Source organism: Lemur catta, chromosome 3, assembly GCF_020740605.2.
Source record: "Lemur catta isolate mLemCat1 chromosome 3, mLemCat1.pri, whole genome shotgun sequence".
Classification (NCBI taxonomy): Eukaryota; Metazoa; Chordata; class Mammalia; order Primates; family Lemuridae; genus Lemur; species Lemur catta.
Window position 1 is genome coordinate 19,985,801 of NC_059130.1, and position 22,379 is coordinate 20,008,179.

General features: G+C 40.9%; 1 protein-coding gene across 2 annotated transcripts in view; it reads right to left on the reverse strand.

The window, feature by feature from the left end:
- Positions 1 to 22,379, reverse strand: part of CD58 (CD58 molecule) — a 48,417-nt gene that overhangs the window by 20,056 nt on the left and 5,982 nt on the right. For both annotated transcript variants that reach the window (XM_045546905.1, XM_045546904.1), the window contains exon 2: positions 5,423 to 5,716. In XM_045546905.1, coding sequence (XP_045402861.1) covers positions 5,423 to 5,716 — 294 coding nt within the window. The remainder of the gene's footprint in view (positions 1 to 5,422; positions 5,717 to 22,379) is intronic.

Consider the following 22,379-nt stretch of genomic DNA (forward strand, 5'->3'; position numbering starts at 1 on the left):
TAACAGTTGAACAGAATGCATTCAGGTCCCAAACCCTTTATCTTCAATTCTGAAATTAAAAAAGGCTCTGAAAGCCAAAAGATTTTTCCCAAGTTGGTACCAAAATCATTTATCTGCAAGTTCTGATCTGAACTAACACAACAATTTATAGACTTTATTTTTTCTCACTTACCTCAAATATTCATAATCATTTTTGTTTGTTTCACCACAAAAATATTCTTGTGCTTGACCATAGGGTGCTCCCCATAACTAAATGAGGTGTTTAATATGCAGAGAGAAAATACCTTGTGTTACCTTTCTAAAATGTAAAAATAATAATAATAATAAATAATTCCAAAACATATCTGACTCAAAGGGTTTTGTAAAGGTTCTGTGGAGCTACACAGCGCCTTGCAGGCCCTGCCTGTTGGCCGGGCCAGCTTGCTGGTAGAGTGAGGCGTAGCATGTCACAGGCCTGCCAGTCCAGACGCCGCACTCCCAGCCTTCCTCTAGGAAGCACCTCCTACTGGCTAAGGGAGCCTGGACCTGCAAGGGTGGGTTAAGATGCTCACATGTCACATTATGCCATTATCGCCCCCCAAAACCTCAGTGCTAACTAGTTTGTACTATTACTCATTTGTTAAATTCATATGCCTTCTTGTATCTTAACTTTCCTTCAGCAGTTAATCACAAGAAACTTGAAAAAACATGTGAAAATATATGTATTATACATCAATGGTCATGGTATCACTTGGACAATAAAGTTTCAATACCTTACAAACATCTGCTAAAAAGGGAATTAAGGTTTACCAAGATAATGAAATACTAAGCTGTCATTTAAAATGATGCTTTCTACGACAAAGGAATGTTTAAACTCCAATTAATAATCAAAAAAATAAAAGTGTTTAACTAATCTTCCCCCCATGTTCTCCTCCTGAATTCTTTCTCAGTCAGTTAAATAACGTACCCAGCCTGCCTTGTTAGAGACCAGAGGTCACACGCTGACTTCCCTTTTTACTTGGTGCTTCCTCAATTTTTAAGTTTAGTCTAACTCACATAACTCCTTACATGCTGCCTTAAGGTTTTCTTTAACAGAAAGAACTTTTAATCATGTTTTAAGCAGTGGAAACCTTTAAATTAAATCTTAGGTGACAGTCCAATCAAATGGATAAGGAGCTACAGTAGCTGACTCAAAAAGCCTAGGGCCCTGCTCCCCCAGCTTCCTATGGCCCTATCACCCACCCTTCCCCCACAGCAGCCCCTGGGGGATTTCTAAGGAACCCCGTGTGTCCCCAGAAGAGAACAGAAATGCCTGTTCTCAGTATTGCACGTACTTACACCTGCCTCTGCAACTAGGCCGGGCATTTCTCATGAGCAGAAAACCAAGCTTTCTGCTTCGTTAGAAATGTTCCTTTGAAGTATTGCTCAGATTTCAATGTGCCTAAGAACCACTGAGGGTGCTTGTTAAAAATACAAGTTCCTGGGTCCCATTATGTGGGTGGTCCGTTTGTCCCATTACAGATTCTATTATAACTTGTTGAGCTAGTTCGGCCAATGTCTAGTCTTTCATCCAATAGTTTCTGAGCTGAACAGAGGCATGTATATCATGAGCCCTCCCGACTGTGAATCTCTGGAGGGCAAAGACCAGGTATTATTCACCTTTCAACCACAATATAAGGGACACAGATGGCTCCTCACAAGTATTGCTGGCTGGCTGGAGAGACAGATGGACAGAAGGACACATTCAGGGAGACAGTCTTCAAATTACTTTCTCCATTTTATAAGATGTAAATTCTTCAACCAGCTCACTTCCAAAAAGGAATGGTATGATGTTTAGCATGGACTCAGAAGCCTGGGTTCATATCCCAGCTCCTTTACTAAGAGCCACTTGACACCCCATGTCTAGGTTCTCTCCTCTCTACAAGGGGGAGACAAATAGTACTTACCCCATCAGACTGTGATGAGGGTTAAACGAGTAGATACACATAATAATTCATATGTGAATGAACACGTAGTGCCTGCACGGAGTAAGTGCTTAATAGGTGCTAGCTGTAATAGAGCACAAAGCTGCTGGGCGTGAGTAATCAACTCCAGGAGGCCAAGGCACTCCAGGAGGATGTGTGACACGATGAGAGATTCACTGACCAGGAGTCGAGAGGTTTGAGCTTTGCCCCTGGCTTGCTGTGTGACCTTGGGCCACAGTTCTTCTAGGAGCTAAAAGACTTAAGAAATCATCCAGTCCAGGCCTCTTGTTCTACAAATGGAGAAACCCACTCCTAAATGGTCTCACTTTCATCTGTACAAGAGAATGCTTTATCAGGTCATAGCAAAGGCCAAACAGAATATGAGAGTTATTTGCGGGGAAACATGTGGACATGCTAGTATGATCTTCTGTGTTATTGGAACTCCCTTAACGACACAGAAGCCCTTTCTGACTGTCTCATACACTGCTGTTGCCCGAGGGAGAACCTAGAAGTGCCTGTCCCACTCGCCTAAAAGTGTGCGAGCCTTTCTGCAGCATTTAGATCAGAGTTTCTGCACCTCAGATCTTTTCCTCTTATAAATCTTCCATGTTTTCTCACTGCCCGTGGGACTTACCACATTGCTATCTAACAAATATTAATTATATCTGTACCTTAAGCAGCAGTAAATTGGTAAGAAATGTGCCCACTTTGTCCTTAAGATAATTAATCAATTTATAATTAATGAATTTAGCTCACTGCTGTGTAAGAAATGAGAATTTCTTACACATATCTGATGCCATGTTATAGAAATACATGTAGATTTCCATTAACTTTAAAAAAGGTCACATACCAATCCAGACCATTTAAGGACAGAGCAGTTAATTCTACTTAGAGGAAAATCATCATCTTCAGTGTGATAAAGGTTTATAAGGGGAGGAGAGAGAACTATAAACATGAATAGTGGAAATTTTAAGGGGACTTTGGGGCTGAGAAGAAAGGCAGATCTCAACTGATACACAGAAGGAAGTGGATGCCCTGAATTTAGGAGGTGCCAGGAAATCCCCCTGTCCGAAATATACTTGCTGAAAGTCTCCTATTAGGTCTGGTGTCTCCGGAAGATTACCAAGTTACTTAAACAAGTATTAACATAACCTCCAGGAAGTGTGACTTCCTCATTTCTTAAAAGAAGAAAAAAAAAAAAACCATATGACCAATTGTTTTATCATTCAGGTGTGAAACCTAGAGTTATCTTATACCAAACCCTAAATCTTGTTGCCTCTTTCTTGGCTGTATCTTTTGATTCTTTCCTTTCCAAACATCTACTAATAAGCCTCCTGTCTACCTGGATGATCACAGTAGCTTCTAACCTGGCATTTCCTTTCTCTTATCTGTCATAGATACCCACCCTCCGATTAATCTTCCAAAGATGTATTTCATTAAGTCACTTCCCTGCTCCAGTTTCGGATACAATGGCTCCCCACTGCCACAGGCTAAAGCCCAGACTCTCAACCATGCCTTTAAGTCCCACATTCAGTATTGTCAATATCACTGTCTCCTGATCAAAACCCCCTCCCCTGCACTTACTCCTCTGCCGGCCTTCACTAAGCTCCCTGTTGGTCTGACCACCACATTCCCGCACTTTGGTTGCGTTACCATAGAATTTTAAAAATTAAATTATTTTAAAACATTTCATCAAATTTAAAAAGAGAAACTTATTCAAATATTTTGAACTTAGTTTTATAAACTCTACAAAAGGGCTCTTAAAATGCATTCCATTGTTATCTAAATTCTGAATCAATCTTTTTGTGTGTTGGCCCTATAAACTGCCAGATCCCCGACTTCCATGTTTCAAAGATTCTACTTCTTCAAAGGGATCTATTGGTTCTTCTAACAGGATGCCTTGACGTCTTAACGAGCTTCACTTGTCTGAATGAAGGTCACTGGGGCCAGATCTCATACAACCTTGCCGGCCACTGTAGAGATTTTAGCTTTAACGTGGGGTGAGATGGAGCCACTAGAAAGTTCTGCACAGATGAGTGACATGATCTGACTTCTGTTTTAAAAGGATCACTCTGGTAGAAACAACAAAATTTCCCAGTGGAGTGAATGCAGTGTTCAAGAAAAAGAAAGGTGTCCAGGATGACCTCAAGGTTTTAGCCTGATTAACTAGAAAAATGGATCTGCGTTACCCATGGGGGTGGGGTGGGGGAAGGCGTGGGGAGGAGCAGGTTTTACGGGAAAGATAATGAGCTTAGTGCTGGACAGGTGACATTCGAAAGGCCAATTAGATATCTGAGTAGAGATACAGAGTAGGCAGTCAGGTGTACACAGGAGCAGCTCAGTGGGGGTCCAGGCTCAAGCGGTAAACCTGTACATTCAGTGTCAAGATGACATTTAAAGCCCTGACATGGGCTGAGCTCGCCCGCAGGCTGTGAGCATAGGCAGACAAGGGAAGAAGCCCGAGGCTGAAGTCTTGAAGTGTCCAAGGATAAAAGGTTGGGGAAATGAGGGAACCAGCAAAGGAAACTTTGAAAAGGAATAGTCAGTAAGTTAGAAAAAACCTCAATAGGGAGGTATCCTGGACACCAAGTGAAGACAGTGCTTCGAAGAGGGAGTGACCAGCTGTGTCAAAACCTGCTGCGATGTCAGGAAAGCTGTGGCCTGAGAAGGGGCCACTGGCTTCATTAATAAGAAGGTCAAGAGCTTTGGCCTAGTAGTGGGAATGAAAGCCTACTTGGAATGGGTAAAAAGTGGCTAAGAGAAGAAAGGAGGAGAGGAAAGATAACCGCCAGGAGAGTGGGTGAGTGGACAGGCTAGGGAATAGCAGGTTTAGCGGAGGTAAGTGATTAGAAATTAAAAGTGCAGGACTCTGCAGGGTGATGTGTTTTTCTGCAACCACAAGGGTGTGAGCACAGAATAGGCAAAGCACTGGATTTAACCCCGTTGTAATCTGGCCATGTGAGTATGACAAATCAAAAATGGAGCAACAGGCTGGGCGTTCTCGAACTCCTTACCTCAAGTGACCCTCCTGCCTCAGCATCACAGACCGCTAGGATTGCAGGTGTGAGCAGGAAGGAGAATAACCAGGAAACATCAGTGAGAAGCAGGGAGAAACCTGCACCCTATCTCTAGTTCTAGTTTCAAAGGGTACCGGAAGAAAAACATCCACCACTTGTGTGGGGAAGCAGCACTCTAATTTACAGAGTGCCATCTATCAGCGGAGCTCAAGGAGCCCTGAGCTAGTCGCGGTCACTGCATCCCTTCCCAGAACCTTCTCAGCAAGACAACTGGTGCTGTTTGCCCCACCTCGGCCAGATTCTCTCCTCACCCAGGGGATGACAAAGGAATTGAAAGGAGCTAGCTCCTGTATGCCAGAAAGAGGAGGAAACCCTGCCAACACGTGACATCTAATTTTGCATTGTCTCTGAAAATAGGCGGAAATTGGCCATTTAATACAAATCAATTTATGGAATACTCACCAATCACATAAAGAAAGAACTTGGTCGTACTGGTAATACTTGGGGATTCAATTTCATACTCATCTTCATCTGATGATGTTAAATTGAAGATAGTGAGGTTACCGGACACAGGGTCTAAATGAACTCTATCTATAAAAGGTGGGAAAGCTTTGAACTCGGAGTTTTCCCATTCTATAACTTTATTCTTCTGTTTTTTCCACAGGATCTCTTTAAAAGGCATCTGATGTGACGGATGAAAAGTTACACTCTTATTCACAGCCGCATATACTGGTATGGAATCACAGCTGATAGAACCTAGGAGGGGGAAAGCAATTGGTTAGAAAAAACAACATGACTTTAGGGGCAGAAATTATTCATCAGGTACTTTTTCTGCTAAGCTGATAAACTGCTGACAGAAAGTTCAGGAAGTAAGAACATGTTTGACCACATAGAACTTACCCTTTAATAGAAAATCGGGGCCTGCATAAATCCAAGAAATGGAGGCGACATTTATGGAGCACCAACGACATGGCAGGCACTGTGGGCCGTGTGGGAATCTGGCAGCACAGAGCAGTACTGCCCCGGGCCCTGCAGGAGTCCCACTTGTGGAGAAGACACAGGACACACCTACGCACAAGGGGCCGCAGCAAGGGGAGCCCCCACTCAAGGGCCTCCCCCAGGAAGTCATGCTGGAACTGACACAAGACCACACAAATCACTGGAGGGTAACGGGCAGTTAGCCCCCTTAGGGCCGCTGGGTGAGTGGGTGGGGAGTGGGAGGAGAGATGATCACAGAGATAAAGGAAGCAGCACCTCCAAAGGAAAGAGCTTGGAGTGCTTGAGGAAATACAGCGATTCCTAATGGCAAGAACCAAGAGAGCGAGGGAAGCCTGCTGGGGAATGAGACAGGCGGGGGCCAGATCAGTCTACGTTGGGGGGACCCATGGGGGTTAGGTAAGTTATGCTAAGGGTTTTGACCTATCCTAATGGCAAGAGGAAGCCACAGAAAGATTTTTAACAAAAGTTTGGCCTGGCATAATTTAAGTGTCAGCAGGGTAACTCTGTCTTTAGAGTAGAGAGAGGTTGACAGGGGCAAGCGCAGAGGGCAGAGGAACCAAAATCGAAGTCGATGCCGTGGCGATGAAAGCTGTGGACCAGAGTATTTACTGGTAGTGGGGATGGACAAGGAAACAGACTCAGACATTTAAGAAATGAAATCAAAAGGATTCAGTGACTAGGTGTGAAGGAGGAGGACGAGCGAGGAGCTGATGGGACTGTCAGGTCTCTTTCTTGGAGGACTGAGAGGTGTCATTAATTGAGATCAGAAACAATGACTGGAAAGCAAGTTGGGGTATGATGAAGATTAAGGACTCGGGGATTGGGTACAGTGTGGGAGCTGGGCCCAACCTGCTCACATGAGCCAACTGTTAGCATCTCTGCCCCGCTCCATTCAGTGAAGTCCGGTTGATAGCTTAAAATCTACCAGGGTGGGAGTATTTACAGCACAGAAACTGACTAATGCTTCATATCAGAGCCTTCTCTCCCCATCCACTCCAATCCAGTTGTGAAAAATTTATTAGATCCATGAGACTGGGTATTTTTGACACCCCAAAATGGGTTTAAATGCATCTTGCTCCAAAACTTGACTTCCTTCTTAAGAGAGAACAGCAGCTATTTAGGGCTAACACTAAGGATAAATTAAAACTTGATTGAATTTTTTGCCTAGTAGCAATTAGGGTAATTGAAAGAGCATAGGAGAAATCAAGAACATTAAATAGACCACTTGTAGACTAACTGCATTCAGTAATTTCAAATTAGAAGCAAATATCCTCCCGTTTGTCTATATGCAGAATTTTTAGAACCCATCTCCCTTAATCAAGGGGGACTGCCTGGGTCTTTCCAGTGCTTTGCTGGGCATGCACTATCTCTCCCATTCAGCAGAGTATGTGTGAAGTCAGATGGAAAAGAATAAAAGTTGAGGAGTGAAAGTCTATCCATACACAAGAGTGGAGATTCAAAAATGCCTTAAATGTAAATGAGTGAATGATTAATAGTGGGTAGGGTGGTGGTGGACGAGAGTAGGTACGAGATGAACTGCCACACCCTGGCTGCCTAAAGATGGCTTCTCTCTTTCCCAGGGAGAGGCAATGTTTCCTGGGCTTGAGAACGAGAAGAAAGTGTCAGGAATGGAGCTAGCGGTGGAGAGAAGCAAGGGTAGAGAAAGAGGAGACTGCAGCTCAAAAGAAATCACAGTATAGTTGACCCCTGAACAACACAAGTTTGAACTGCCTGGGTCCACTTACACACAGGTTTTCTTCCTCCTCTGCCATCCCTGAGTCAGCAAGGCCACCCCTTCTTCCTCGTCTTCCTCTTTAGCCTACTCAATGTGAGGATGATGAGAATGGAGAGCTTTATGCCGATCCACTTCCACTTAATGAATAGTAAGTATATTTTCTTTTCCTTATGATTTTCTTAATAACATATTCTTTTCTCTAGCTTACTTTATTCCAAGAATACAGTATGTGATACCCATAACATACAAAATATGTTGATTGACTATGTATGTTATCGGTAAGGTCCGGTCAATAGTAGGTTATTAGTAGTTAAGTTTTGGGGGAATCAAAATTTATATGTGGATTTTTGACTATGCAGGGGGTCAGTACCCCTAACTCCTGCATTGTTTAAGGGTCAACTGTAAAATTTTGAGCTAGAAGAAACTCTAAAAATTATTTAGTCACAGTACCCCATTTCACTGGTGAAGTGGCAAGGCACCAAGAAAAATGGGCAGTTTCACTGGATACTTACTCTCTGCAGGTTATGCATTCACGTCCTCTTGTGTTTCCTTTTAACCTTCTCCATATCTCCATGTCATGGGCATTATTAATCCCATTTTACAGGTGAGGAAACAGGGAAGTTTATGGCACCACAGGGACCAGACACACACTTTCTGGCTCTTTGGTCAGTGCCCCTTTCAGAACAGTACGGTCCCATCCTTCAGGATGGGATTCATCCATCCATTTATTCATTCAGGAAATACTCACTGGTCATCTATTATATGTGAGACACTTGAGAACAAGACAGACACAGCCCCTTCCCCCTTAGAGCTGACTTTCTATGAGGGGAGGCAGGCTTCACACAAATAATTAGGCAAATACCAACTGCAACTGTGATAAGTGCTGCTGAGTAAAAGCATCAGGTGTCAATAAGAACACACACTTAGAGAACCAACAAGGGTTGGGAAGGCTCCCTTGAGTTCTGAAGAATGAGCAGCAGTTCACTCTGCCAAGAGGAGTGGGGCAGAGCCCTGTCAAGAGAACAACTATGAAGACCCTGCGGCAGGAGGGGTAATGGCATAAGAAAAGCAGTATCAGCTGGGCTGGACACACAAGCAGGGAGGGGCCAGCTCTTGCAAGTCAAACTTCTGGTCTTTGAGATAAAAAAGCCACTGAAGAGTTTTAAATAGGACAGTGACAAAATTAACTCTTCCTTGAAAAAATATATTCAAAACATAAATTATAGACATATGCACATAATTTTACATGAATGCAGAATGGTCATATATGTATTTGTTGCAGTCTTCTTATCTGAACTTTTTTCTTTTTTGGCTTGGATGCCTTACCCTCTCTTCCAACCCCCATAACAATCTCCACTTCTATAATCCACATTAACAATTCAGAAAACATCTTTCAATATTTTTCTCCCTGCTCAAATAGTCAAATAGAGACAAATGTATACCATGTATAATGCACATTTGCAGGCATACCTCAGAGGTGGTATGCGGGTTTGGTTCCAGACCACTGCAATAAAGCGAATACCAGAATTAAGTGAGTCACACAAATTTTCTGGTTTCCCAGTGCATATAAAAGTTGTTTTCACTATACTGTAGTCTATTAAGTGTGCAATAGCATTATGTTTAAAAAAATGTATATACCTTAATTAGAAATACTTTATTGCTAAAAAAAAAAATGCTAACCAATCATATGAGCCTTCAGCAAGTTTTAACAGTTTTGCTGGTGGAGAGTCTTGCCTCAATGTTAACGCTACTGACTGAGCAGGGTGGTGGCTGCTAAAGGTTGGGGTGGCTGTGGCAATTTCTTAAAATAAGACAACACTGAAGTTTGCCACATTTGGTCGACTCTTCCTTTCACAGTAGATTTCTCTGTAGCATGTGATGCTATTTGATAGCATTTTACCCACAGTAGAACTTCTTTCAGTATGGGACTCAATCCTCTCAAACTCTGCTGCTGTTTTGACAACTAAGTTTATGTAATACTCTTAATTCCCTGTCATTTAAACAATGTTCACAGCATCTCTACCAGTAGGTTCTATCTCAAGAAACCACTTTCTTTGCTCATCCATAAGAAGCAACTCCTCATCTGCTCAAGTTTTGTCATGAGATTATAGGAATTTGGTCCCATTATCAGGCTTTACTTCTAATTCTAGTTCTCTTGTTATTTCCACATCTGTAGTTTCTTCCTCCCCTGAAGCCCTGACCCCCTTAAAATCATCCATGAGAGTTGGAGTCAGTTTCTTTCAAACTCCTGTTAATGTTGATATTTTGAACTACTCCCATGAATCACAAGTGACTTTGCCTAGATCCATCAGAGGAATCATTGCCTTTCACAGCTATAAATAAGCCTTAATGATAATATAATAATAATAAAATAATAACACTTGAAAGTCAAAATTACTCCTTTTAGCCATGGGCTGCAGAATGGATGTTGTGTTAGTAAGCATGAAAACAACATTCATCTCCTTGTACATCTCCATCAGAGCTCTTAAGTAATTTAGGTGCATTGTCAGTAAGCAGCAATATAATATTTTAAAAGGAGTCTCTTTTTCTGGGCAGCAGGTCTCAACAGTGGGCTTAAAATATTCAGTAAACCATGCTATAAACATGCTATAAACAGATCCAGGCTTTGTTGTTCCATTTACAGAGCACAGGCAGAGTAGACTTAGCATAATTCTTAAGGCCCCTAGGATTTCAGAATGGTAGGTAAGCATTGGCTTCAGCTGCAAGTCACCACTGCATTAGCCCCTATCAAGAGAGCCAGCCTGGTCCTTTGAAGCTTGGAAGCCAAGCGCTGACTTCTACTCTCTAGTAGGAAAGCCCTAGATGGCACCTGCTTCCATTACAAAACTGTTTCATCTACATTGAAAATCTGTTGTTTGCCCCATAATATTCTGAAATAAAAAAGAAAAGAAAAGAAAATCTGTTGGTTAGTGTAGCCACCTTCATCAGTGATCTTATCTAGATTTTCTGGATCACTTGCAGCTTCTACAACAGCCCGTGCTACTCCACCTTGCACTTTTATGTTATGGAGACAGTTTCTTTCCTTAAACCTTATAAGCCAACCTATGCTAGCTTCAAACTTTTCTTCTGCAGCTTCCTCACCTCTCTCAGACTTCATAAAACTGAAGAGACTTAGGGTCTTGCTCTGGATTAGGTTTTGGCTTAAGAGAATGTTGTGGCTGGTTTGATCTTCTATCCAGACCACTAAAACTTTCTCCATATCAGCAATAAGGCTGTTTCATCTTCTTATCATTTGTGTGTTCACTGGAGTAGTACTTTCAATTTCCTTCAAGAACTTTTCCTTTGCATTCACAACTTGGCTAACTATTTGGTACAAGAGGCCTAGCTTTTGGCTTATCTTGGCTTTCAAAGCACCTTCCTCACTGAGCTTAATCATTTCTATTTTTTGATTTAAAGTAAAAGACATGTGACTCTTCCTTTCACTTGAGCACTTAGAGGCCATTGTAGAGTTGGTCTAATTTCAATATTGTTGTGTCTCAAGGAATAGGAAGGCCAGAGGAGAAGGAGAGAGATGGGAAAACAGCCAGTTGGTGCAGCATTCAGAACACATACAACATTTATTGATTAAGTGCACCATCTTACATAGGCACAGTTCCTGGTACCCCAAAACAATTACAATAGTAACTAACATCAAAGCTTACCGACCACAAGTCATCATAACATATATAATAATGAAAAAGTTTGAAATATTGGGAGAATTACCAATATGTAATATAGAGACGCCATGTGAGCACATGTTGTCAGAAAAATAGTGCCAACAGACCTACTCGAGACAGAGTTGCTGCAAACTTTCAATTTGTAAAAAGCATATTATCTGTGAAGCACATAAACTGAAGCACGGTAAAATGAGGTATGCCTAAAGGATTTGCCATTGTTTAATAAAAATAATCTTATGCACACTTTTCTGCATCTTGCCTTTCTCATCAATAGCTCATCAAAGTCCCACCAAGTCAACTCGTAGAGCTATACTTTATTCTTTTTAATGACTACATAACATTCCAGAGCATGAATAAACCATAATTAATCTGCCATCCACCACTGATGAACACCCATTTTGTGCCTAGTTTTGTGTATTTCAGTAACACTGCAGCAACTATCTTTGTGTATGCGTCCTGGTGTATTTGTGGCTTCATATTTATGAGAGAGTGTCCCAGGAGTGGAGCTGGGAGTTGTTAAATCAAAGGCTAAATAGATTTTTTATTTTAATAGAAGTTGCCACATTGTTTACAAAAAAGACTTTTGCAATTTACATTGCCACCAAAAATGCCTGAGTTGCCTTTCCTTGTACTACTGCCAGCATTAGGTGATGTTTTTGCATATTTAACTATTGGATGTAAAGTGACATTTCATTGTTATTTGAATTCGTGTTTCCCCGACCTTTAGAAATTTAAGCATTTCTTCTATTTGTTGATGATTTGGATTCCCTTTTCTGAGAACGCTCTTTTCATATCCTTTGCCATTTTATTCCTATCAGGTTGCTTGTCTTTTTCTTGTCAAAGTTTAAAAGCTCTTCATATGTTATAAATTTTTTGTTATCTGTATTATAATTTTTTTTTCAAATCCAGCCTTTGCCTATTAACTTTATTAAATGGATAACTTCCATACAAAGGTTCTAAATTTTTACATAATCAAATGTCTATCTTCTGGCTGTGGTGTAGAAGACTGATGGGAGGGGGTACGACTAGACAGCAAGAGACCGGTCAGGAGGCAACTTCAGTGGCCCAGGCAGAAAGCAATGGCAGCCTTGTCAAGAGGTGGCCTGGTGTCAGGGAAAGCAGCTCAAGATACATCTGTACCAGGCATGGCGGTGCGTGCTTGTAATGTCAGCACGTCGGGAGGCCAAGATGAGAGGGTTGCTTGAGGCCAGGAGTTCAAGACCACCCTGGGCAACATAGCGAGACCCTGTCTCTAAAAAAAAATTAAAAATTAGCCAGGCGTGGTAGTGCATGCCTGTAGTCTCAGCTACTCGAAAGGCTGAGCCCAGGAGTTTAAGGTTGCAATGAGTTGTGATCACGCCACTGCACTCCAGCCTGGGCGACAGAGCGGGACCTCATCTAATTGATTAATTAATAACATTTGGGAGGTAGAATTGGCAGGGCTAGATGACAGCTAGCAGGGGCAAAAAAGGGGGGGAGGGGAGGTGCCAGGATGACTTAGCGCTCTGGCTTTTCTCTATGTGGATTGTGGTGTCATCTCTAAGAAACGGAACACAGCAGGAAGAAAGGTCTGGGCTGGAAGCACATGCTTTCAGTTTGGTGCACTGTAAATGTGAGGGGCCTGCAAGGCACCAAGCAAAGATGTCAGGTGGCTTGCTGAGTACACAGATCTGGGGCTCACAGGAAGGGATACAGATTTGGGAATCATCGCATTTGCAGTGAGTTGAATGGAGGCCATGAGGACCATCTCCTAGAGAGAGTGTGTGAAGTGAGAAAAGGCTGCCTGGACCTATGCTTTAAAGGTTGGCTGGAGGGGAACATACTGGAAAAGGAGGCTGAGAGTGGCATGGGAAGCAGAAAGAAGGCCAGGAGGGCATGACATCATGACTCCAAGAAGAGACAACACAAGGAGATTCCATTCAATAAAAGGCACTAGCAATATTACTCAGATGATAGGAAAAAGTTGGAAGGAAATTCATATGTAAGCAGGATTAAACACACACACACACACACACACACACACACACCCATATACAATGTATTTTTGCTTATGTTCTAAAAAAGCCTGAAAGGAAATATACCAGAATGTAAACTGTGGTTTCATTGGATGGTGGGACCTGGGTAATATCAATTCTGGACATAAAGAATAAAGCAAGCAATAGTACAACCTACATAAAAATATATGCATAATGACATTCATTTTAAAATTATAGTAGTAAAAAAATAATCTAGTGTAATAATTTAGTATTATGCCATAGATTACTATGTGGCTATTTTTAAGAAAAAAAAGAATAGACTTACTATTCTTCTACTATTGGGAATTTGGAAAATTCCTTAATATTAAAAACAAAAAAGTCACAGAATAATATATATAAAATATTCCTCTTTTAAAAAATTATGAAGAGACATATGAATATATATGTGTACATATATTCCTGGCCCCTCTTTTTTTAGGCTGGAAAGAGACACCCTAAATTATTAACAGTGGTTACTTTTAAAAACTGAGACTGAGGTCATGGCAAGATTTCCATTTATTATTTTTCTTATTACTTATCAGTTTATACATGTCACATTTGACAAATATGTTACATCTAAGAAAAATTTCATATTACTCTTGTAATATAAATGTGATATAAATTTAAACAAACAGAATTATTCAACGAAGAGGGAATTGTGAAGAATTGTCTCTAAAGCTAATACTTGCCTCTACTTTTTGTGCATGTCTATCATTTCCTTCCTACAGTAAAGTCTTTTCTGTTGACTTCCAAGACTAGTGCTCAAGTAAGTAGCTAAGACAATTTCCAATGAAAACAGAAGAATAGGAGAAAGCAGAGTGAGTTTTTTCCCAAAGGTCACAAACCATGAATGAACGAATGAATGAATGCACAAAGAGCAACAAAGCAAGGTTGCTTTGCTGACAACAGTGAGGGGTTAGAAAAGGGACTGTAGGGATGCTGACTAACCGTGCAAGGGTGCAGAATAGAAGGTGCCCAGATTTTGAAGCCAGATAGGCCCAGTATGAATTCCCAAAGCCTCCCCACACCAGGCCTCCCCAGCTGTAAGATAGAAATCATAATGCCTACCACAAGGATTGCTTTGAAGTCTGAATAAGGTTGAGAATCTTTACATACTGGCTGACATGGAATAGGCTTTCAACAGGGTTTTCTCCCTTTTGCTTTCAGTGAGTCAGGTCAACAGCAAGACATTCACTGTGGTTGCATTCACTGGGTGAGAACTGGGCATAGACTAAGTTTTGCTATTTAAAAGCAAAGAGACATGGAGGGGAGAAAACATTTTATTAGTGTTTGCCTAAACAGATTTTCCATGTTAGCCAGATTTTTTTTTTTAACTATGAGAGGTTTATTTGTTTTGAAGAACCTTGAGTATTCTTTTTCTTAAACCAAATATATGAAGGTACCGAATACCTAATCAGTCCTATATGTACAGAGTGATCATATATCTAAAGCAGCTCTAATTTCACATGTTCTTCTGCAGTGTCTTTACAAAACACCATCAACACCTCAAGTTTGATAGTTCTTGTATGGCTTAAAGTTGTAAGGGGCACCCAGATTTTTTTTTTTTGCAGATGAGGTATCCTAATTTTTTATTTAGAAAATATGGTCACCGTAAACTATAGGGTTAATGAAAAGGAACCCTTACCCCAGGCAAAAATTCCTCTGCAAATTTTTACTTGGGTCCTGAGATTTAAATTGACTCATATTTATTTTGCTTAATCTAGCACTTGCATGGCATATGTGCCAGGCACTGTTGCAAGAACTCTACAAACATGTATTCACTGAATGCTCTTAAAAACATACTAGGTGTTATTTCTAACCCTACTTTACAGATGAAGAAACTGAGGCACACAAATGTTAAGTGACTTACTAGTTAAGTAGTGAAGACAGATTTGAACCCAGACAATCTGACTCCAGAATAAGTGCTCTGAACCATTCTTCCTTATTTGTTTTGCTATGTGGTATAAAGCTATTAAAGACAGTGACATGATTCAAGATTTCTCAAGATACAATTTATAGACTGTATTGGAACAGCAGATGTTGCTAATGAGAAAGTCAAATTGAGTCAAGCACACCTCTGAAACCTATAGGTGAGGAACCAAGCTTGGTGGTCCCCAAATGTCAGAGCTGGAGAGATCCTCTGAGAACAAGAGTCCAGTCCATCCCTCCAACCCCCATTTACATGAGGAAATTGAAAGGTCTGATTGAGCAAAACAGTGACAAAACCAAATCTCCAAAATGTTACATGGGAACCCAAATGCACATCCAAGTTTTGTGATGGTGTTATATTATTTTAAAAACAAGCTTAGATGTGACAAAGGAAAATGAGACAGAGATTTGTAATTAAAGACTATGAGAAACTAAGTTGAAAGGAAGGCTTTAACAGTTTTCACTTTTCACGCACCATGGCAAGTAAAATGTGAGATGTGAGAAGTGAGAGGGAAGGGGATAACTAGAGCATGGGAGGAAGAAAAGCTAGACCAGGAAAAAATGAAAACAAGGAGCAAACAAAGAAGTCAGAAGGAAACAAAACCGCAGGAGCTACTGAGAAGCCAGTGAGAACTCTGGGTGATGGTGGCAAATGAAGCATTGAGATACAGACCAGCAATTCAACCCACAGAGGAGCCACCAGTGGGCCAGGTGTGACTCAAAAGGGCGTGGTGAGGACTTCAGCATGAGTGGGCTGCTCCTGTCCATGTGGTCATGTGGAAGCAGGAACCTACCATTGCCAGGTCTCTAACTGTTTAAGAAATACTGAATATTCATATTTTATGTGAAAACTCCTGATTCTTAAAAGCTGGCAACTCATTCAAATCTGAACTAAGGGGTGTCCCCCAGCCAGGCTAGCCCTATGAGAACAAGGACAAGGCTATTCTTGTTCTTTGCTGGATCCCCATATGCCTGGCTTATGAAGGACACCCGTAAGTATCTGTTGAGTGAATTAACTAAGTTGATTTAAATACAACTTAAATGTAGTCCCAGTGGTAGGGCTTCTTGACAGAACGGCAAAATTCAACAGCCCTCCCCTCCCCCAAACCTTGAGCTTTGTAAAACCCCAAATTGCTATGGAACCTGGCTGAACAGCCAGGACTCAGCAGAGAGAGGTTTAACCGGAGAAAGAAGTTAAACTGGAGCTTAGAAATAAAATGGCCAAGGAGCTCTCACATACAACCGAAACAGATCGCTTGCTGCCCCACTCTGCCTCCACCACCAAAGCAAGATTGGAGGATCTGCCGGCTCTCCCAGCCCTCCCGAACTCCACAACTGTTCCTTTGGAGAAGTTCCCTTTGCCTGCTGCTTCCCCTCTCAAGTTTAAACAGGTTTTACCTACTGAGTGTTACAAGATGCGGGACAGTGCACCAGACAAGCTTGCACCCCTTCATGGATGTCAGCCCCTCATCAGAGTTAACAGCCTATCTAGGGTTATAGGAGACACAACTTGTTCACCGGTGCCATTTCTTACAGATAAGCTAACCACTCTTCTGAGATTTGGAGGAAAGGTTTTTCCTGAGTTTGTTCTTAGAAACAATATGATTTTCAAATACCTCTCTCTCTCTCTCTCTCAAGTATTTTAAGGCTCACATTGCCTGCAGATTGCTGCACATTGCCTGCAGATTTTAGTAGTTAAGGTAAAAACTCATTTGACAAAAAGAGAAAAAAAATCCCCTGAAAGTTTCGGTACCGGAATATAAAAATGTTGGTATTTCCCTATGAGTGTATGACATAACGGTGATTCAGTTAAAGCCTCATTCAAGCCCAGAGGCAGCAGGGTCTTGGTGCATTTTTGTTCCCAAGTGAGCAGATGGGTTTGTCCTCCAGATATGAGCCTGTGAGCACAACCTCGCTCCTCTCACTTCTCTGCGTTTCATCTTCTCATCACAGCCTGCTTTCAGTTGATGCCCATCTGCAGTCTCAGGATGTGTGGCAACTTGGAAAGCAGAGTCTCTATCTACACACCTATACACACAGTTACAGTATGGAGGAGCAGCCAATCTCCTAAAATTTCTAGGCTAGTACTGATATCAAACAATCTGTTCTATTAAGGCCATAAATATACTCTCATTAGCCCCAGTTTTGAGGGGAGGAAATATGTCAGCAGGTATGTAGATAATAAAGGAGTGCAGTCTTTACTCAAGCAAGTTTAGCACAGCTTGTTTCTGTAAGCTAGCTCTTAGTAGATCCAATCCAAGGAGCCCTAAGCCAACTCAGTCTCATTAATAATATCTAACAGCAGCAGCAGCACAAACATTTACTAAGGGCTCACTATGTGCCAAGCACGTGTTTCAAGAGCTTTATATATATCAACTCATTTAATCCTCAACTCAGCTCTGTGATGTAGTTCTCATTATTCATTAATTCACTCGTTAAATGTTTAGAGAGCCCCTCCTACGTGCTAAGCACCGTAGTAAGCAGTCAGGATACAGCAGTGAACAAAGCAGACAAAATCTCTGCCCTCTTGGGGTCTATGTTACAGCGAGAGAAAGAACACAATAAACAAAAAAGTAAATGTCTTTTATGTTGGGTGGTATTAAGTGCTATTGAGAAAAATAAAGCAGAGTGTGGGGGCGATGAGTACTAACAAGGAGAGGAGTTGCTATGGAATGTGGGGTGATCATAAGTTGGGATCTGAGCAGAGCCCAGAAAAGTAAGGAAGTGAGCCGGAGAATACCTGGGGAGGAACACCCCAAAGAGTGAGATCACAGAGGAGGAAACAGACTGGGTGAGAGAGGTTCAGCTGACCGCAGTCACTAAGCCAGCCAGGGGCAGAGCTGGTGTCCAGACTCAGGCATCAGCTCCAGGGCCTGCACTGTTAGCCGTGACTCCAGATGCCTCGCTCGGGGCCATCCCGCTTTTTTTCTTGTCAATTCCACCCTTAGACAGTCCCAGTTAGTGACTTTTCCGTTGCCACGATGGCTAAAGGCAGAGATCTACTACTGGTTTCAGCCACACCACCACAGCTTCCCTGCCTCCGTCTACTTCATACTGAAACTGCAGCCACCTGTCTCCCAACGTGTGATTAGCCCCTGGTTTCTGAAGCCAGGAACTTTCCAGAACTTTCTCTCAGTTGTCTAACTGCCTCCTTGATGAGTTCATCCAGAATTAAGATGTTGGTTGAATCAACTTCCCTTTGCGCTTTCCTATTTTTGATCAGACTAAAATAGTTTCTTTTTTGTCTTGTTCTTACACTTAATGCCTTTCTCCTTTCCCAAGATGTTTCCCTCTTGATCTGGGCAATCCAACACAGTAGCCACTAGCTACATGTGGCTAAGGAGCACATGAAGGGTGGTTAGTACAAACGGAGATGTGTCATGAATGTAAAATACACACTGGACTCTGAAGACTTACTGTAAAAAAGTGGAATATAAAATCTCTCATTAACATTTTTATATTAACCACATGTTGAAATGAAAATATCATGGATATACTAGGTTACCTAAAATATATAATTAAAATTAATTTCACCCGTTCCATATTATATTTCTATTTGACAGTACTTCATTAGCCTGTCCTTTTCAAGACATTCACATCCCATCATGCTCAAAGGCCACACTTGCCTTTAACTTTTCTCAGATAGGATACAGTGAGATCTACAGCATGCTTTGGGGAATAAGGTTCTTACTAGAGCTATTTAAGCCTCTATGAGTCTTTTTAAATCTACTCTCCAAAGTCTGATTCAAGGTATTTCAGTATATTATTGATCATTTCATTAAAATTTCCTTAAAATCCCTGTTATTTTCCAGATGTTCAGTTCATAGTTGGGAAACTCTATTGCAACTATTAATTAATAATTAATGATGGCACGGCCTCATTAGTTTCGTATTAATCTGAATTTATTATTATTTTCTGAATATGCATATTAAACTTCATTTTTTTTTCTAGTTTTTAACTGTTACATGGGGAAAATGTTCAAGAAACTATAGACTAGTGAGCCCACTGGAAATTTAGGCACTAATCTCAACAGACATTTTGGGGAATATTATGAAACGGAAGCAAAGGTCACTAGGACCCAAAATAGGTTCATTTCCTGAGAATAAGCCTATCAAAATAGTTTGGTTCCCTTGGTTGATGGAAAAGATTAAGGCCACAAAGGATAGATCGTTGAACCCATGGCCCTCAATTAGGAGCAGAGAACAGATACGTATTTATTCCAGTGATTCCAGGTGAAAGGTCCCCTCCCTGGTGCTGGTTTCAGTTTGAGTCCAGTTCCCCTGGACTAAGAACTCACCAGCAAAGGTACCAGCAGCAGCTGAGAAAGGGAGGCCCACGGGCACAAAGCAAAGAAGTTAACAAACAAACAAACAAAAAAAAAAAAAACAAAAAAAAAAACAAAAAAAAAAAAAAAGAGGAAAGAGACTAAAGAGTAGGATCCTGTGCCTATAAAGTGACTAAAAGGCATTTTCCTTTGAGGTTGGTGGGCAGGCATTGAAAACTGTCTCCAAAGAGGAACTGCTAAAATGTATTCCTGTACTTTTCTAGGGACAGTCTCGGTATCTAATAACCACATTTCATATTCAAACCCAAACTTGTCTGAGAAAAGGGAAAAGGCTGCATCCTGGTTTCACACGCAACACTGAGATGGAAGGTTGGATTTGTGACTACAGAATCTAAAATGTGCCCTCAAGTAAAAGCTTCTGGACACCCCTCAAGTAAATCTTTAGAAAGACTTCTGCACTTGAGAAGAAATGACATAAAAGACCAAAAGGCAAAAAACTTGTGCAAATAAGAACTGATGTATGCAAACTTTCTGCTTTTAAACAGAGAAACCAATACCAACCCTAAAAGTCTGTATTTACTTAAAAAAAAAAAAAGTTAAGAGTGACAAAGAGGTTGATAAAACAAATTTCCAGATCTAGTTCCTAAAAAGGGATTCCAGTCTTTTTCAAAATTTCTCAAAGATGTCCATCACAAGCCAAAACACAGTAATGAATGCAATGAGTGAAACTTGATTAGATCTTTTTTTTTAAAAATACATTCTTGTGACAATTGGGGAAATTTGAATAAGAGTAGAAGTTAGGTGATATTATGTAATTAGTGTCAATTTTCATAGATATTAAAATGTTATTGGATTATGCAGAAGTGTCTAGGACTGAGTTGTGAGTGTCTAGAGAAAGTATAAATATAGCAAAATGTTAATAACAATAAAAAAATACATAACTAAACTCCCACTCTGAGTTCTATGGCTAAAAGAAGTCCCTTTCCCATTCCAGATTATGATACTGAATACAATTTTATATGATTGGTAATTGTGTTGTCCTTTATCATTTCACGTTTCAGCAAAATTTCATTGGACAATGTATACATGGCATATGTAAGAGATGAATTGTACCAATCTTCAAAAAGTTGCTCATCAAATCTTGGGCTGGGAATGCAACAGAGCAGTTAATAAAATGGGTTTTGATTCTGACAGATCTGAGTTTAAGCCCACTCTGCCACTTATTTGCTGTGTGAACTTGGACAAGGTACTTAACCTATCTAAGCTTTGTCCTCTTAAATGGTACCTACCTAATAAAATTGGTGTGAGAATTAAATGAAAACAAAATGTGATGTATATCCAAAGAAAAAGAAATCATTATATCAAAAAGATACCTGCAACCACATGTTTAGCACAACACAATTCACAATTGCAAAGATATGGAATCGACCTAAGTGCACATCAATTGATGAGTGGATAAAGAAAATTTGATACACACACACACACACACACTCCCTGGAGTACTACTCAGCCATAAGAAAGAATAAAATGATATCTTTTGCAGCAACATGGATGGAACTGGAGGTCATTATCCTAAGTGAAGTAACTCAGAAACAGAAAAATAAATGCTGCATGTTCTCACTTATAAGTGAGAGTTAAGGTATAGCTATGCAAAGACACACACACACAGTGGTATAATGGACACTGGAGACTTTAAAGGGGGGAGGTTGAGAGTGGGTGAGGGATGAAATATTACCTATTGGGTACGATGTGCATTATTTGGGTTATGGGTACACTAAAAGCCCAGACTTCACCACTATACAACATATATGTGTAAAGGAATTCAACTAATATTCCCTAAATCTATTGAATTTTTTTAAAAAAATGAAAATAAAAATCTGTCAGCAGAGTATGTGCTCAACTGATGGCAGCTATTATTATTCACACTCCATTATAACACTGTGTCTAGTTTCACTGGGATTGTCTTTCCTAAATAAAAACACACAGGCTATCTGAATCTTGATTGCAGCAAACCATATGAACAAGTCTCACCTAATAAGTGAGATAACTTCAGATGGAGAAATGCTTGACAAATACTTTATCATCTAACATCCAGATTTAACAATCTGTACTGTTAAAGAAGTTAAAACCAATCAATGAAAGGAAAAATTTTAAAATGTAACATATGACTTGGTTACTGCATACAAGGAACTTAAAATCTAGTTGGAGAGATAGTTGGCAAGTCGAAGAATCTATAAAAGGTCAACAGCAGCGGAATAAGGCAGGCTCTCCTAAGAGAGCTAAATAATAAAATAGTTCCAGCTAGGTGCAGTGGCTCACACCTGTAATCCCAGCACAGGATTGAAAGGCTGAGGTGGGAGGATCACTTGAGACCAGGAGTTCAAGACCAGCCTGGCAACATAGCGAGACCCCCGTCTCTACAAAAAATAAATAAACAAAACATAAAATAGTTTCCATTTTTGAGCTCTTGCTACTTGTCCAGCACTACCTAGGCCCTCTCCACATGTCATTCCACTTACGCAAGTCAGCACCAAATCCTGCCAGCCCCATCTTCAACACACAACCAGGTATCTCCAGTTTCTCACCTCCTCTGCTGCCAGCCCCTGTCCCCAGTCATTTTTTACCTGCATTGCTCCTGCAGCCTAACCGGTCACCTGGCTTCTGCCTTTGCTCCCCTCTACAGACTATTCTCCAGCAGCCAGGATAATTCCTTTAAACACTCAACTCATCACAATTTCACTCCTGTTCAAAACTCCTCAAAACTTCCCATTTCACTGAA